We start from the raw sequence: 16,586 nt of genomic DNA on the forward strand, positions 1-16,586 counted from the left end.
ACACCAGGAATGTTGGGAAGACCAAACTATTCCAGATTAAAGGATGTAAGGAGCGCTATAAGAGCAGAGCTGTGTTCATACACACACCAATCCACTTTCTACTGCTGCAGATACTGCTGGACTTAATGTAGATCCTGAGTGACCAATGTCTCATCCAATCAGAGGGAAGAAATCCATTTGCAAACTATACCTACCTTTTCCACTTTGTTTGAATTGTCGTTGTGTTTTTGGATGTTATCATGTTTCCCAATTTGTTATTGTGCGTGTCCTGATTTGTTATTTTGTTTGGGACGGTGGTGGCTCAAGTGGTTAAGGCTCTGGGTCATTGATCGGAAGATTGGGGGTTCAAGTCCCAGCCCCGCCAAGTTGCCACTGTTGGGCCCTTGAGCAAGGCCCTTAACCCACTCTGCTCCAGGGGGCTGTATCATGGCTGACCCTGCGCTCTGACCCCAACCTCAAAGGATGGGATATGAGAAGAAAGAATTTCACTGTGCTGTAATGTATGTGTGACAAATAAAGGCTAATTCTCTATTTCCAGATTTGTTATTGTGTTTTGCACTTCTCGGCCACTGTATGAAACTCCAGCCTTCACGGAGAATTAACGGCGCGCCGACAAATCTTGGATGTCAAACGGAGCTAGCCTCGACAAGGATCTCTACAGCTTTCTTTACCGAGCTTTATTCTACTTCATAATGTCATAAAGCTGTTCTTCACGCCTAATCAAATCTGTCCGGCTTGCTGGTGCGAACGCAACGTGGTGTGTAAACCACGCCCCTGAACGTGATCGACTACATTTGGAGTAGAAACCCGCGCAAATCTGAGGTCTGAGTTCTCGTTCCTTTGCAGTGATCTGTGTTGTTAAAAGTCGTTTCCCTGACCCGATTGCGTTTTCCTGATCACAGGAAGAAGGAAATGTGCTACAAAGGAAGAAGCAGCAACCAAACCAGCGCTAACCCTAGCACCTCCCGTTCGGCAGCCCACTCCAGCTCGCTGTGAATCAGGGGACAGAGAAGTCACTGTGACGGGCTACTTCTCATTCAATAGAGCTTATAAAGAAACAACACTACACACTCCCCAGGGACCAAAGAGGCTGGATTGTCAAGCTGGGGTCGAGTGAAAACATGCGGAAGAGCCATTACTGAGTCTTTTTTTTTGTTATACAAGCAAAAGACGGATCTCTTTGTTCGGCTAGCGTTGGTTTGTAGAGTGGCGTTTCCGGATGTTTCCACTTGACGACTAAAACTAGGGAGCGCTACCAAGTGCTTGGCTCGCTGACTAACCTACACTACACCCTGCAAACCAAACCAAGAATAAAAAAGCGACAGCATGAGAGAGAGAGAGAGAGAGAGAGAGAGTGAGCGAGAGCGAGAGAGAGAGCGAGCGAGAGAGAGAGAGAGAGAGAGAGGTGAGAGAGAGGAAAATAAAAGGTAGACAATCTTGCTTGTCCTTGAGGCCTACCTCCGACGGTAAGAACACTTAGCCGATCCTTGAAATGTGTAAGGTCTGGAGAAGCAGTGACAGGAAAGAAACATCCGGAAGACGTTAATGACCACACTGATGAGACAGCATTAAATGACTGTATTTTCCAGACGACACGAAAACGGCTCAACATATATATATTCAACATAATATAGAAATATTTTTTCCTCTTCATTTTATTTTAGTGCTGCTTTGTACGCTAATGTAAAAAAAGTTAAAGCGCTGGAGGTCTCAACATCTGGAAAATACAGTACACCAAATAGTACCAGAGGTTTGGTAATATTGGTACACTGATAAAACACACACACACAAAAAACTCATGAAGTGCATACAAAAAGCCCAGATTTTAGCAACACCACCTATCCATGATCGAATGACCAAACAGGACAAATCACCACCACACCCGCCTACTTCTACAGATCATAAGCAAAGCAAATAAATAAATTACCTAAACAAACACAAGCTACAAAACAAAACAAATTCGATGCCTCAAGCCCTGCCGCAGCACAGAAACCCGGCTCAACGTTTAACCGCGGGCTCAGGAAATTCCTTCGTTCCTGCTGGAGACGGATTCGGTGCGCGGGCAAAACGTGCAGCGGTGCCGCATGCGGTCAGCGGATTCGCGCGAGGTACATAGCATTAACCAGTTAGACGGCGTTTCAACACGTGTAGCAGCATCACGGACACTTCAGATCCTTAATATCATTAACGTACATCATACTGATTGCCTGATATTAAAAACTGAACCCTAATCTGTGGCTAAATCTCTTGACTGCTTTCAGGACTTTAAAGCTGCAGTATGTAACATTGGTTTCAACTTAATCACAGAATTTTCAAATCTAGCTGCCGTATGATGGATCTGAGGATATTGTGCTTTAGTCACATCATTGCTGAACCTCGTTTTCCTCATTTCTTCAGCCTCTGAATCTGGTGATGCGAATGTAAAGATGCGGTGTGTCGTTTTTAAAAGCAAGTTCCGACATAATCGCTATATAGGTTTCTTCTAGTATTGCTAGCTAATGTAATTAAGCGTGATGGGCTAGAAGTGAAACATACTAGCTAGTGCAGTGCGCCAGAGCGAAACCCTGACCACAAAGTGTGACTCGCATCTACTTGGGTTCTTTTTCCTGGACCATATCTTGATAATCCTAATAAATGATAGAAATCATGAAGCATCCCTCAAACACACTCCAATGCCGGCTCGAAGGAAAGCAACTTCCTGCCCACATGCCCTTTATGCAAACACTCGCTCTGGCCAGATAGGATCTCATTCCCTGCGTCCAGGCATGGATATTCAAATCCAGGAAATAGAGGAAGCAGGATGTTTTACACATACGGACCTGGAGGTTCTCTTAAAGCTGGAAATTGGACACGTGTCATTATTTAGATTATTTCAGTGATGAGTTTTGGTTACACAAGCGCTGTGTCCGAAAATGTTCCCTTAATAGTGAGCACTATGTGGGTGGGTGGGGGGGGCAGCAATCCAGACGATTTTCTCCTTTCGAGACGTTGCCGTAGTAGCAACTACCGTCTGTGTAGATGCTGCCATGGCAACAACATCCGAAAAGGATGTCCTTGTAGAAACTCCTGACTACGGATCTCATTTGTACCCAAGCGGTCGGAGGGCATTATGGGATGCGTTACACTAGCTGTGTCCCAAATGACGTACTACACACTAGTCTAGTGTATGAACGTTAGAAGAGTCAGATCGTCTCAAATAGACCACCTTTATTTTTATTTTTTTACCTCGAGTAAAAGCCGTTCCTCAGGAGGAGACGGAGGTCAGTGTCTAACACACTGCTTTAGGATCTATATCACGATGAATTTGTAAAACATTGAAAAATAAATTCCAACCACGTGGCCTAACTTGATTGTCGACGGCCATCTTGAAATATTTTTCTGACGCAGCAAGCTCTGCGCCTCTTCTGCTACGTAAAACACGCGACTCACGCTGTTTATACTACACACTACGACAATAGTGCACTATGAAGTGAACAGGGAATAGTTTCAGACACAGCCCCTATTTTAGGTTATTTGAGAAGTGTGAATATGTTGTTAGTATAAGAATGCGAGTTGTTTTTTTTTTTTCTAGTGATCTAGTCATATTAATGTGACTTCAGCTTTTAGAGGTGGACACTGTCAAGCTGCTTTCACACTTCATCGTGCTCCAGAAATACACACGCTAATGTTTTAAACGATACCAACGCAATGGTGGAATAATAGCAATGAAACGTTCTGCACTTCACGTTATTTTCTCAAGCTTTGTTGCAACCAAGAAGCAACTTCCTGTAGCGAGGCATGCAAGTGTGAAAGCAGCTTAGACTGCTAAACTAATTTATGTCTCTTGGATCAATTTGTGAGTCAACAGAAGCCGTGCTAACGGCAAAACCTTTACAGAGGCAATGCTGGACTAACTGGTATCTCTCCATACGCCTCAGGATTCCTCATACAGCGTAGGGTGTGTCTTGTGTATCGTGTTTGGACGCATCTAGGACAAAAGAAACGGTGCAGGCCAAGGCTAACAGGAAGTAAAGAAGCTGCAAAGAGTGCAGTGCGCAAGTCAGAGGCTGCCGTTTCAAAGGGGAAGGCCAAGCTCGACAGATCCTCCAAAGCAAAACCAGCTTTTCTTTTCTCGTCTACGTCGAGCGGGGCCGCAACGATCCGGAGCAGGACGGCGGATTCCTTGAGCCTGATCTCTGCGTCCTGGACCGGAGGTTCACAGCCCCGCTCGGTGCTTACTGACGAGCCGAGGGGGGAAGTCGCGCTTCATAACTCCTCACCGAGTTTATCCGAAGACGTAATAATGTCGGTGGGGACGCACGAGTCCAGATCGGCGTCCATGATCCCCAGAGGGTCCAGCTGAGCGACATGGTGACCCCGGATCTACAGGAGACGATGCAGCCGTCGGGACGAGGTGGGGGTGGGGTGGGGGGGTAAAGAAACGAGGGGAGGTGGGGCAGAGAATGCAAGAGTACCCACGATAGGAGAAGATGGAGATGGAAGTGCGAGTGAGGATGGAGTGGTGAAAGGTGGAAAGAAGAAAAGAAAGAAGGACAGAAAAGAGAGAGAGAGAGAGAAAGAGGAAGGGTAGGGTGGGGTAGGGGGTTGGGGAGAGCGACAATAACACAAAACAGGCTCATTAATGATGTTCTGCAGAGCTGTGAAGGGGACAGAAAACATTTCTCACCAACATGCTGGTACCCAGTAGCTACTGGGGCTTCGTCAAAATTTACACAACTGATGCCGAGCGGGTCGAGGTTGGCATTATGATGCCCCATGACCTGGAAACAAGGCAACAGCAGTCACAAGAGTCCAGGACACAAACTCACCATGCAGAGTCGGGGCAAATCCCACAACGCTCTTCAGCTTCAGAATAAAAACTCTACACAAACAGTGGACACCTTTATAGCACTATATACCAGGGCTGTTGAAACTCCTCCCATTTTTGCATTCTCTAAAAACTATTATATATTTCTACTTTCATTACACATTATCAGTTTATATCTATACATTTTTAAATCAAATCTATTCAATGTTATTTGAGGTATCTTCATTAAGCCAAAGCAAAAATGACCAATAAAGGTACCAATAAAGATCCTTCCTATATCTATATGCTCTAATAAGCCTCACTTCTATTTTCCCCCAACAACCAAAAAAAAAAAAAAAGCATAACTCCGCCCACTTTGTTTCTATTGACCCATTTACAGGTTAAATTTGACCTAAACTTAATAACTGACATAGAACTTTAAAGTAAAGCGAATGTTATTATTTTTTTTGCCCCAATGCCCTTTCCCCTTCAGTGAGCTGCTTTACTGCAGTGTAGATTTCAGATCTCTTTAGGGGCAAAATATAAATATTATAAACTTTAGACATTCGGACGTGTATTACGGAAGAATGGCTGAACAATGTGACATAATATTGACGTAAAGAATTATTTCACAATACAGTTTCCCATGTAAAATTTGAACACATCAATTTTTTTTTAATTAAATTCACATTTTACACATTTTTTTCCTTTTCCTTGTCCGTTTGTTTCATCTACCTCATCCTTTTCATAGATATTTAACCATCATTAACTACATTTACTGTATCTCTCATGAAACTCATTGTGTATCATAAGAAGAAATGTCAAAATCTCCTGATTTGGGCTGAACTGCATTTATCGCCATGGCAACCGCCAGAAATCATCGCACTTACAATACGAATTTTTCTTAAATAGCGAATAATTTTTAGGAATGCAATTCCAAAAGAGAAACACCCCACAGCCCTGGTATATATTTATATACAGACTCCTAGAATGAAAAAGCAGGAATCGACAGCATTTACTTACCTCATACCTAAAGATGGACGAGACTCAGACATGAACACAGATTTGCACAAGATGTTTGAGAATAGGTGTAGAAATAATAAGGGAATAAATGAACAGATGCGTGATATTACAGCTCGGGTTTTAAAAAAGAAGGCGTATTAATCGTATCTGGTTAATCAGATTATCACACGTGAGCCCTGTGTAGTCCTGATGACCCCGAAGAGGACGTCTCTATACTGAGCTTTCACACATCGCTGCTCAAAGGGCAAACAGAATATATATATTAAATATACACAGGGTTTCCCGGTCATCACCAGAGGGAAATAAAACCTGCTGCTCAAGCGTTCTATCTTCCTATTATCCTACGCTCAATTAAATAAGAATTAGCAATTAATAATTTTTGCATATTGTGGTATATTTTAAATAAAAAATATATACCTGATAAGCTCTGATGAGTGATTGCACAGCCAGATGATCCTCCACCAGCTTCTCCACATTGGGCTGAGCACCAACCAGCATCTGGGCCTGCGTCAGCTCGGCCAGGCTCATGCCCAGAGGAGGGGGACTCTGGTAGGCGGTGCCAGGGGGAGCCCCGGCATTAGCGTTCCTGAAGAAAATGTCCCAAGACTGGAAAGATGGCAGAAAGACAATCACCGATTAGCAAACAATGAGGAAGAGATTTCATGTTCTTCAGATCATTCTGTACTAGATGTTTTACTGGAAACCCCCCTGCCAAAATGCTAAAAGACTTAATATTCACTACAGAAGATCTAGTGGAGTCCAGGGCTTACATACAACACACATTTACTCCTTAGATATTGTATTGAACTCATTAAAAGCTTGGACGCGAGGTGATGAATCGGACCAGGCGTGTTAGAGCAAGGAAGTCATACCGCAGTGACCTCAGACCAGACGTGAATAAAATTTCCCTAATGAAAAGCCAGTCCATTCGGACAGGGCAGGACGCGAGAGACGAAAATGGGATCTGATTTTCATAGCGGTCAACAGTGCGGTTAATTCCAAACTCGCCAGCCTTCGAAGCGTAAAACAATCTAATAAAAAACTCCTGCTTTCGGCTTTAACGAGAGGAAAAAATAACTGGGTTCCATTAAAAAGAGCAGCTGGGATCATCAGTTTTTCCCTGGTTTCTTCATTTCCAGTTCCTCCTGCACTACCACACGAGGTTGCGATGGACTTTCCACAAGCTTTACATCACACCAGGTTTCTGTATGACGGCGGTCACGCCGTCGCTTCGACTTTCATTTGGGCTTCGTAAAAAATGCGGAAACTTATTAACAGTGCTGTCTAAAACATGGTTATAAAACCTGCTTAAAAACACAACCGTGCCTTAAAAACAGTCACAAAGCTGTCTGAACATCTGTCTCGGCTAAAACAAGCGCATGAAGAGAGAGGATTTTAAATATACTGCCTGAAAATAATATAAATAATAAATCAATAAATCCACAGGTTTGGTGCTGCTATAAAAATGATTTTTTTAAATAAATGCATACACAAAACTTTTTTTTTTTTAATGAGCTGCACTACATTTCATATACACACACTCAGTCCCCCACATACACACACACTCAGTCCCCCACATACACACACACTCAGTCCCCCACATACACACACACTCAGTCCCCCACATACACACACACTCAGTCCCCCACATACACACACACTCAGTCCCCCCACATACACACACACTCAGTCCCCCACATACACACACACTCAGTCCCCCACATACACACACACTCAGTCCCCCACATACACACACACTCAGTCCCTCACATACACACACACTCAGTCCCCCACATACACACACACTCAGTCCCCCACATACACACACACTCAGTCCCTCACATACACACACACTCAGTCCCTCACATACACACACACTCAGTCCCCCACATACACACACACACTCAGTCCCTCACATACACACACACACTCAGTCCCTCACATACACACACACACTCAGTCCCTCACATACACACACACTCAGTCCCCCACATACACACACACTCAGTCCCCCACATACACACACACTCAGTCCCCCACATACACACACACTCAGTCCCCCACATACACACACACTCAGTCCCCCACATACACACACACACTCAGTCCCTCACATACACACACACACTCAGTCCCTCACATACACACACACTCAGTCCCTCACATACACACACACTCAGTCCCCCACATACACACACACTCAGTCCCTCACATACACACACACTCAGTCCCTCACATACACACACACTCAGTCCCCCACATACACACACACTCAGTCCCCCACATACACACACACTCAGTCCCTCACATACACACACACTCAGTCCCCCACATACACACACACACACACTCAGTCCCTCACATACACACACACTCAGTCCCCCACATACACACACACTCAGTCCCCCACATACACACACACTCAGTCCCCCACATACACACACACTCAGTCCCCCCCACACACACACACTCAGTCCCCCCCACACACACACACTCAGCCCCCCACATACACACACACACACTCAGTCCCCCACACACACACACACACTCAGTCCCCCACACACACACACACACTCAGTCCCCCACACACACACACACACTCAGTCCCCCACACACACACACACACTCAGTCCCTCACATACACACACACACTCAGTCCCCCACACACACACACACACTCAGTCCCCCACACACACACACACACTCAGTCCCCCACACACACACACACACTCAGTCCCTCACATACACACGCACACTCAGTGCCTCACATACACGCACACCCAGTCCCCCACATACACACACACTCAGTCCCCCACATACACACACACTCAGTCCCCCACATACACACACACTCAGTCCCCCACATACACACACACTCAGTCCCCCACATACACACACACACTCAGTCCCTCACATACACACACACACTCAGTCCCTCACATACACACACACTCAGTCCCTCACATACACACACACTCAGTCCCCCACATACACACACACTCAGTCCCTCACATACACACACACTCAGTCCCTCACATACACACACACTCAGTCCCCCACATACACACACACTCAGCCCCCCACATACACACACACACACTCAGTCCCCCACACACACACACACACTCACTCCCCCTCACACACACACACACTCAGTCCCACACACACACACACACACTCAGTCCCCCACACACACCCACACACTCAGTCCCCCACACACACACACACACTCAGTCCCCCACACACACACACCCACTCAGGCCCCCACACCCACACACACACTCAGTCCCCCACACACACACACACACTCCGTCCCCCACACACACACACACACTCAGTCCCCCACATACACACACACTCAGTCCCCCACATACACACACACTCAGTCCCCCACATACACACACACTCTCACTCCCTCACATACACACACACACACTCAGTCCCTCACATACACAGTGACCCTCCCACCCCCTCGTTACACTTCAGGAAGAACTCCTGACCTTCGTTATATAAACTCAGGGGCATGTTTTTTTATTTGATTACGCACGTTGCACACGAAACACACACGCAGAAACTGACCTTGTAATAATAATCACTGGAGTACGTCCACATCCTCTGGTGTCCTGTAACGTGACACCTACAGAGGCGTGTAATCCTCACAGCACATGACTGAGCGGTCAGTCCGAGTCAGTCCATTACCTACATCTCACACCTTCCAACATTATAACATAACCTGAACTCGCCATTATTCACACTTTATTTACAAAAACAAAGAAATAAATTATATTTAATTGAAATCTTCATGTGTCACAATCCACTTTTATTTAAAAAATTATTATAATTTTTTAAAACTTTAAAAAATTACAATTACTATCTACAAGCAGATTAAAATGATAAAGATCTCAATTTTTTTTCCACAATTAATTCTCTTCATATCAACATTTATTTAAAAATGTTTATTTACAACATTTATTTAAAAAAAATGTTTATTAATGAAAATTTATTTTATTAATTTTTTTGTGAATAATCATCTAGGTTCAACTCTATGCAGATTTCCTGAATTATGTAAAAAGAAAATTGTAAAAAATAAATAAATAAAAAAAAACTAGTTAAAAATGTCTTTAAAAAATGTAAATAAATAAAAATATAAAACAAAAGTATAAATAAAAAGTCATATTTTAATACTAACTGTTTAAATATATTTCCAAGCCCTTAAGAGTTTTTTTTTTTAATTACAAATTCTTGTTTTGAATAAAAATGACCCACAGGGATAAAAAAGGGAAAACTTGGATCCAGGATTTTCTCTCCTGTAGATCTGGTTATCATTAAGCTTCTACACTAGTAACAAAGTCTGTGAGAAAATCCAGGAAATAAATAAAAGTTTTTCCCCTCCGCTCCAGAACAATCCATCGGCATGAACTGTTCTGAGCCGGATTTTGGATAAAAGCGTCTGGCAAATAAATAAAAGAAAAGAAAACGACGACGTTGGAGTAGAGGAAGAGAGTGAAACCCTGAGCGAAGGCGCCATGTCCGTCCGAGGACGAGGAAACCGAAGGAAGGAATTAAACAGAGCTTCTCTTCATACAGAGCAGAGAACGAAAGAATGGCTGCAGGACCGGAGGCTTCGCTCATCTGGACGAGAAAAATCAGGCGGCATTTAAAACCATCATCTGACTCATTTGCTAACTCCAGCTGGAGCGATTCGCTGTAAAGTGCGTCGCAGGACGGTTTAGCCAACGAAGCGTGAGGAGATGATGCGCTACATTTAACCTGATTACACGCCCCACTGGATGTAAAGCCTGGACCATACGATACGATTACAATCACGGTTCCTGAAGGCAGCGCTATGATACACGAGACATGATCTGCATCACTGAAAAGATTTGCTTACGTTTTTCCAGGCCCAAAAAAAAAAAAAAAAATACAAAATAAACAAATAAATAAATGTAAAATAAAAACAAAAAAATTAATTTCTGAAAAGAAACAGTGAATTTCCATTTCTAAAAAAAAATTAATAAAACAAACAAACAAAAAAAAAAAACATTTTAGTTTTTAAGATACAAATTTTTTTTTTTTCATCAAATCAGCTCCTTCTAATTCCTCCATCTAAAATAACAATAAACGATATAATACAATAGCAGCACAATTTTATCACAATAATGACTTTATAGCATCATATCAAGCCCTAGAGTGGACACTGAAATTTAAATAAACAAATAAATAAAATAAAATAAAAAATAAGCTACCAAATAATTAGTACTGCCTTAAAATAAAAAAAATAAAATAAAAAGCTACCAAATAAATAAGTGAACAGTGCTGCCTTAAAAGTAAGTAAGTAAATAAATAAACAAACAAACAAACAAACAAACACCCCTACCCTGTTGCTACCTAAACAAAAACAACCTAAATGACCCAAAATAAATAAAATTGAGGGGGATTTGTTCGAGTATTCTGATAGATCAGAGGCGGATTCAGCTCCCCGCCCCCTTTTTTTTGTTTAGGTGATTTTTGTTTTATTTTTTGTTTGGTTAACAGTAGAGGCGAGAGGACAGACATCCAACATCTCCATTCTGACACCAAATTATAGCACCTTTCATAGCTTATGATATTTATCTTTTTTGGAATAATTTCCAAACTGTGATTAGAAGCCACTAATATGAAGCTAAAGTTTTGTCACGAACCCCTAAGCTAACTATGTGCATTTGTGTTATTGTATTGAATCGATGATCAGACCAGCAGGCAGAGATTCTTTACTGTGGAGTAAACTGGTTTAGCGAGACCTGCAGGAAACGGCAAGCTGGAATATTTTCAGTTTATTTAAGTTATTTGTTTTACTTAATTGTAAGTAAAGGGAGGTGTCTGACCTCTGTTGGGCGAGTGGATGATTTGTTTCGATCATTTTAGAACATTTCATGGAAGCAAAGCAACTGTTACTCAGGGTTCTGAGGTAAAAACCGAGGAAACGTTTTCCCTCATATAAACAAAACTGTTTATATGGTCCTAATGTGGAAAATATTCCTGGTTAGACATTTCTCAGTGCTAGCGTGTCGTCTCTGGGGCTTCTGAGAACCGTGTTTTCGGATTAAAGTCGACTCAGCGGCTTGGCGAGATCCTGGCACGGCTTAAGAGCTGAACCGGAAATCACTGCTGTGTTGGTTTGGAATGTTTTCCGGCTCTGTTTGTCGCCAAACCTCAAAGCGGCCGTTTCTCTTTCTTCACAATGACAATGTGATATTTACAGACGCACCCTAGACAGAAGGATGGGCAGAGGGTTTTTAGTGTGAAGAATTGTGTGTGGTTTTTAAAATGGCAGATTGACAGTGATATTTCGAGACAGATGAAGATTACAGAGATCAGGAGTGGAGCGGTGTGAGGGAAATATTGCATCATGATACTAGAAGACAATTCTGACATGTGAAATGCTTTAAAATAAATGAACTAATTAATAGAAAAAAAAAATCTACACGTATATTTTATGAAGAAAATGTGAGTGGTGCTTGCCGTCACAAAACTCGTCCCTGGTCAAGAAAGTGTGGGATGCGAGTGGACAGACAATGTGCCAATACTATTAGAGGCATGTGTACAGAGAAGGTGCCAATACTTTTGGAGGCGAGTGGATATGTGCAACTTAGGTCACGACATTATGTAGTTCTTGTCCAAACATTTTGTGATTCCATGTATGTGACGTCACCAGAATACTCAAGCAGTTTTCCTCAATGTGCCAAGTGTTAACAAAGGTCATACACTACATTGCCAAAAGTATTGGGACACCCCTCCAGATCATTGAGTTCAGGTGTTGTGTTTCAGGGGTCGGGCTCGGCCCCTTAGTTCCAGTGAAAGGAACTCTTAATGCTTCAGCTTCATACCAAGACATTTTGGACAATTTCATGCTTTGTGGGAACAGTTTGGGGATGACCCCTTCCTGTTCCAACATGACTGCACACCAGTGACCAAAGCAAGGTCCATAAAGACATGGATGAGAGAATTCGGTGTGGAGGAAATGGACTGGCCTGCACAAAGTCCTGACTTCAACTTAATATAACAAAAGATCTTCTTCTTCTTCTCGTCCAACATCAGTGTCTGACCTCACAAATGCGCTTCTAGAGGAACGGTCAAAAATTCCCCCTAAACACACTCCTAAACCTTGTGGAAAGCCTGACCAGAAGAGTTGAAGCTGTTATAGCTGCAAAGGGCGGGACAACTCCATATTACATTCACGTGCATGTAAAGGCAGACGTCCCAAAACTTTTGGCAATGTAGTGTATGTTTTATGATTCCAGTTAATTGTAAAATAACAATGAGAATTTTTGGGGCATTCGATCACCAGTATTGCAAAAACCATAATTCCGATCGCTTAGAAAATGAATTTTTATCACGATTGATACCTTATTCATGGGTCTATGACAAACGGTGCTGGATGAGTTATGGGACAAAATTTGTACAGAATAATAATAATAAAAATAATAATAAAAAATGAGAGATAGTAATAGTGTGCTTTGCATAATCACACAGGTGCTGCTTCCAGAGAGGGTTTATGTAAAATAAATAATAATAATAAGTCAGAAAAAGATGCAAGATATCGTGAAATCATTCCTGACTGAACTGCTAATAATTTGAGGACAGTGATGGACTTCGTCAGGAGCTCGTCCTCTTCCTCTTACCTTGTGCACGCTCTTGGGGTTCTCCAGCCAGGCGTAGTACATCTCCTCCACATAGTTCGAGCTCGTGCCGTTCAGAAACGGCTCGGCGGCCACCGGTGCAGTGTAGCGCCTGATTGGCTGAAACGTCCTGAGTGTGGCCGCGGGCCTCTGCTGTGTCAGGGTCTTAGCGCTCTGAGAGGCCGTGAGCGGCCGAAGCCGCACCGCACAAGTCCTTAAGCGGTGCATCGCAGTCCGATAAGAGAGAGAGCTCTCACGCTCAAACACAACACGTGATCCCGGGTGTTCCTGCTTCCAGCACAGAGAACGACGACACGTCACCTCCCGAGTCCCGGACGGAAGACCAGCCTCTTCTCTGACGTCCCGCAGACAGATTCCTGGTTTCTTTCCGGTTCCACAGGGCAGCGGGGAGACCCGTCAGAACTTCTTTCCCAGCCTGGAAAATCAAATAAAAAAATTCAACAAGTAGGAAGAAATATGGAGCAAATTTCTGCTCATGAGAGATTAAAGGTGCAGTCTGTAACAATAAGGAGTGTTTTAATGCTATAAAAAATGACAGAATTTTAAAGCTATAGACTATAAAAGAGCTTCATCAATTCTTTTTTCCAAGCTTCAGGCTCCTTTAATTGTTTTCAGGACCAGAAATAACCCAGCACACAGGGTCATGATTAGTCAAACAGCTCTGTGGGGGAGAGGGGGAGGAATTAAGGAGAAACTGAATCATGACTTGATTGAAGCTTCCCACACAAACGGCTCCTTTAATGAACCCCGGCTAACGCAAGAACAACTTGTAGACATGCAAGAAGGGCAAAATGGCTTCCTACAGAATCGGTCAGAAGGTCAGAGAGTGCTATGAGGTGGACAGGTGGAGGGCAGCTGTCCAAGTTCCCGTCCCAAACGTTGACTGTTTTCCTGTAACGGCATGTCCTGAAGTGTTTTATTCCTAACACCATAGATTTGATCCATTTATAGTTACTAATTTTTAAGAAGAGACCTCAATATAGAAGATCGTCCATCTTGAAGACACCTGACACTGGAGACTCCTTCCTTAAAGCTTACAAACACCTCCTTATAGACAACACAATAAGCGTTACAAGCAAAGCGCTAAGGGATGTAACAGAAATCTGACACCACCTATACGAATGTGAGGCAAACTATTCACGATTCTACTATCGACCAATCAGACATGAGCATTTTTATAATGCTGTGGGAGGACAGAAAGATGACTCGCTGGTAGTCGGATACGTCTTATAGCTGCAGGGCCAATAAAATATGAAATTGTACAAAAGTGCGTATTTATAATTTATCCTTTAAGCATACAGAACACACACACACACACTGTATCCTAGAGACTGCACTATGTACACACACACACACTTAACGCCTGGTCAGCATACATTACCCGGGTTAACTGTTTGACATCATGAAGCAAAGTTCAACATTACCACTATATCAGTGTCTTTATATGTATAAAGAGTTTCATGTGTGCTTCCTCTTTACAGCTCCACTTCTGCTGAACAGCTAAAAGTTCCCACCAGATTAAACTACAAGACTGGACTCATGATATTAGTCAGTGTTTCTGAGCCACACCAGCTAACACACACAGTCACGGGAACAAGGAAGAGGTGCTGTAAAAGGTTAGAGAGGTTAAGAGAAAAGGGGGGGGGGCAAGAAGAGAGAGAGAGAAAGAGTAACAGCGAGACTGAGAGAGAGACTGAGAGAAAGAGGAGAGAGGGGGAGAGAAAAAGCAAGACAGAAAGAATGAGAAAGAGAGAAAAAGAGAAAGAGGAGAGAGAGAGAAAGAACGAGAGAAAGATGAGAGACAGAGTGAATCAGAGAGAGAGAGAGAGAGAAAAACTTAAAATAGACAAAAAAGTAAGAAAACTGAGGAATAAATGGGCAACTCCAAAATGACACTGGGCTTCATACCACCACCTACACACAGTGTTTTAATCTCACTCTGATCTCTAGGGAGACACCAATCCTAGTTTTTCACCCTAATACAAGTCTGATATTAATTCTCTCTCTCTCTCAGGTGAAGTTTTAACAGATTTTAAACGGTACATGCATGGTTCTTATGGTCCCAATTGAGACTTCAGTTACTTTTAAAGCTGAATCACACAACAGAAAGGTGTCCCCTTGATGGTAGCTTTATTTCCACACGTGTAAGACTCGTCACCCCGTTATCAGAGAGGAACGACGTCTGATGCAAAAGCGGACCAGATCTGAAAATCTCTCTGATCTCTCGTATCAGCATCAGATCTGATGACCTCTCCGATCTCTCGTCATCTCGTATCAGCATCAGATCTGATGACCTCTCCGATCTCTCGTCATCTCGTATCAGCATCAGATCTGATGACCTCTCTGATCTCTCGTCATCTCGTATCATCAGATCTGATGACCTCTCCGATCTCTCGTCATCTCGTATCAGCATCAGATCTGATGACCTTCGCCCTTATTCCACATATAGCGCCTTAAGATCCTTCAACCCAGTTGTTCTAAACCGAGCCAAGTCTGACTGAGTCTGACCTTTCAGGTCAGTCAAAGACATTTTAAAGACTGATATTTACAAAACACACAAGACTCTGAGGTCTATAGTATCTTGTGTGTAAGGTTATCTCCTCTTATTCTTCTGGAAGTTTCTCGTTTAGTGCATTTTATCGTATTTTTGTTTTCTTCATATGGTCTGGATTAGTGTTTGGTTTGTAATGTGGAACATGAATAAAAAGTGACTTTTTAAAGATTATTCCTAAACTCCATTACAACTGACTTGTAAGAGTGACGTCAGAAACCATGTTTGTAGCCACGGAAACTTTACTTAGAGGAGCTAAACTGGACGCTAAAACACTCGAAAGGTCGTATGAGGCTTATTTCTTTTACCTCCTAAATCAGTAAATGCCATAAAAGTAATAAATCATGCACTGTAAATCTGTCTAACAGATAATTATGTGACCGCTCAACGCCTTCATGTTTTGACCTTGCATTCGCTCCACTCCAACAGGCCAACGCTATACGCCCATATAAGGCTCCCCGAACGCGCTCATTGGTTACCTTATGATAAATTCCGCCCATGACGCAGCATGTCTAGTACTCCGATTGGCTGCACCTCCTGTCAATCA

General features: G+C 43.0%; 1 protein-coding gene across 4 annotated transcripts in view; it reads right to left on the reverse strand.

Annotated features, from left to right (window-relative positions):
- The window catches only part of ogdha (oxoglutarate dehydrogenase a), a 30,106-nt gene that overhangs the window by 12,745 nt on the left and 775 nt on the right, over positions 1–16,586 (reverse strand). For 2 of the 4 annotated variants that reach the window (XM_058388980.1, XM_058388983.1), the window contains exons 2-5: positions 13,471–13,903; positions 6,227–6,415; positions 4,260–4,362; positions 1,459–1,503 (exon numbers count right to left, since the gene is read on the reverse strand). In XM_058388980.1, the coding sequence (XP_058244963.1) occupies positions 1,459–1,503; positions 4,260–4,362; positions 6,227–6,415; positions 13,471–13,695 (562 nt within the window). In that variant the 5' untranslated portion in view covers positions 13,696–13,903. Of the gene's footprint in view, positions 1–1,458; positions 1,504–4,259; positions 4,363–4,666; positions 4,761–6,226; positions 6,416–13,470; positions 13,904–16,586 lie in introns of all 4 variants that reach the window. The other 2 variants (XM_058388981.1, XM_058388982.1) reach the window with 2 other exon arrangements.

Source organism: Hemibagrus wyckioides, linkage group LG05 (genome assembly GCF_019097595.1).
Source record: "Hemibagrus wyckioides isolate EC202008001 linkage group LG05, SWU_Hwy_1.0, whole genome shotgun sequence".
NCBI lineage: Eukaryota > Metazoa > Chordata > Actinopteri > Siluriformes > Bagridae > Hemibagrus > Hemibagrus wyckioides.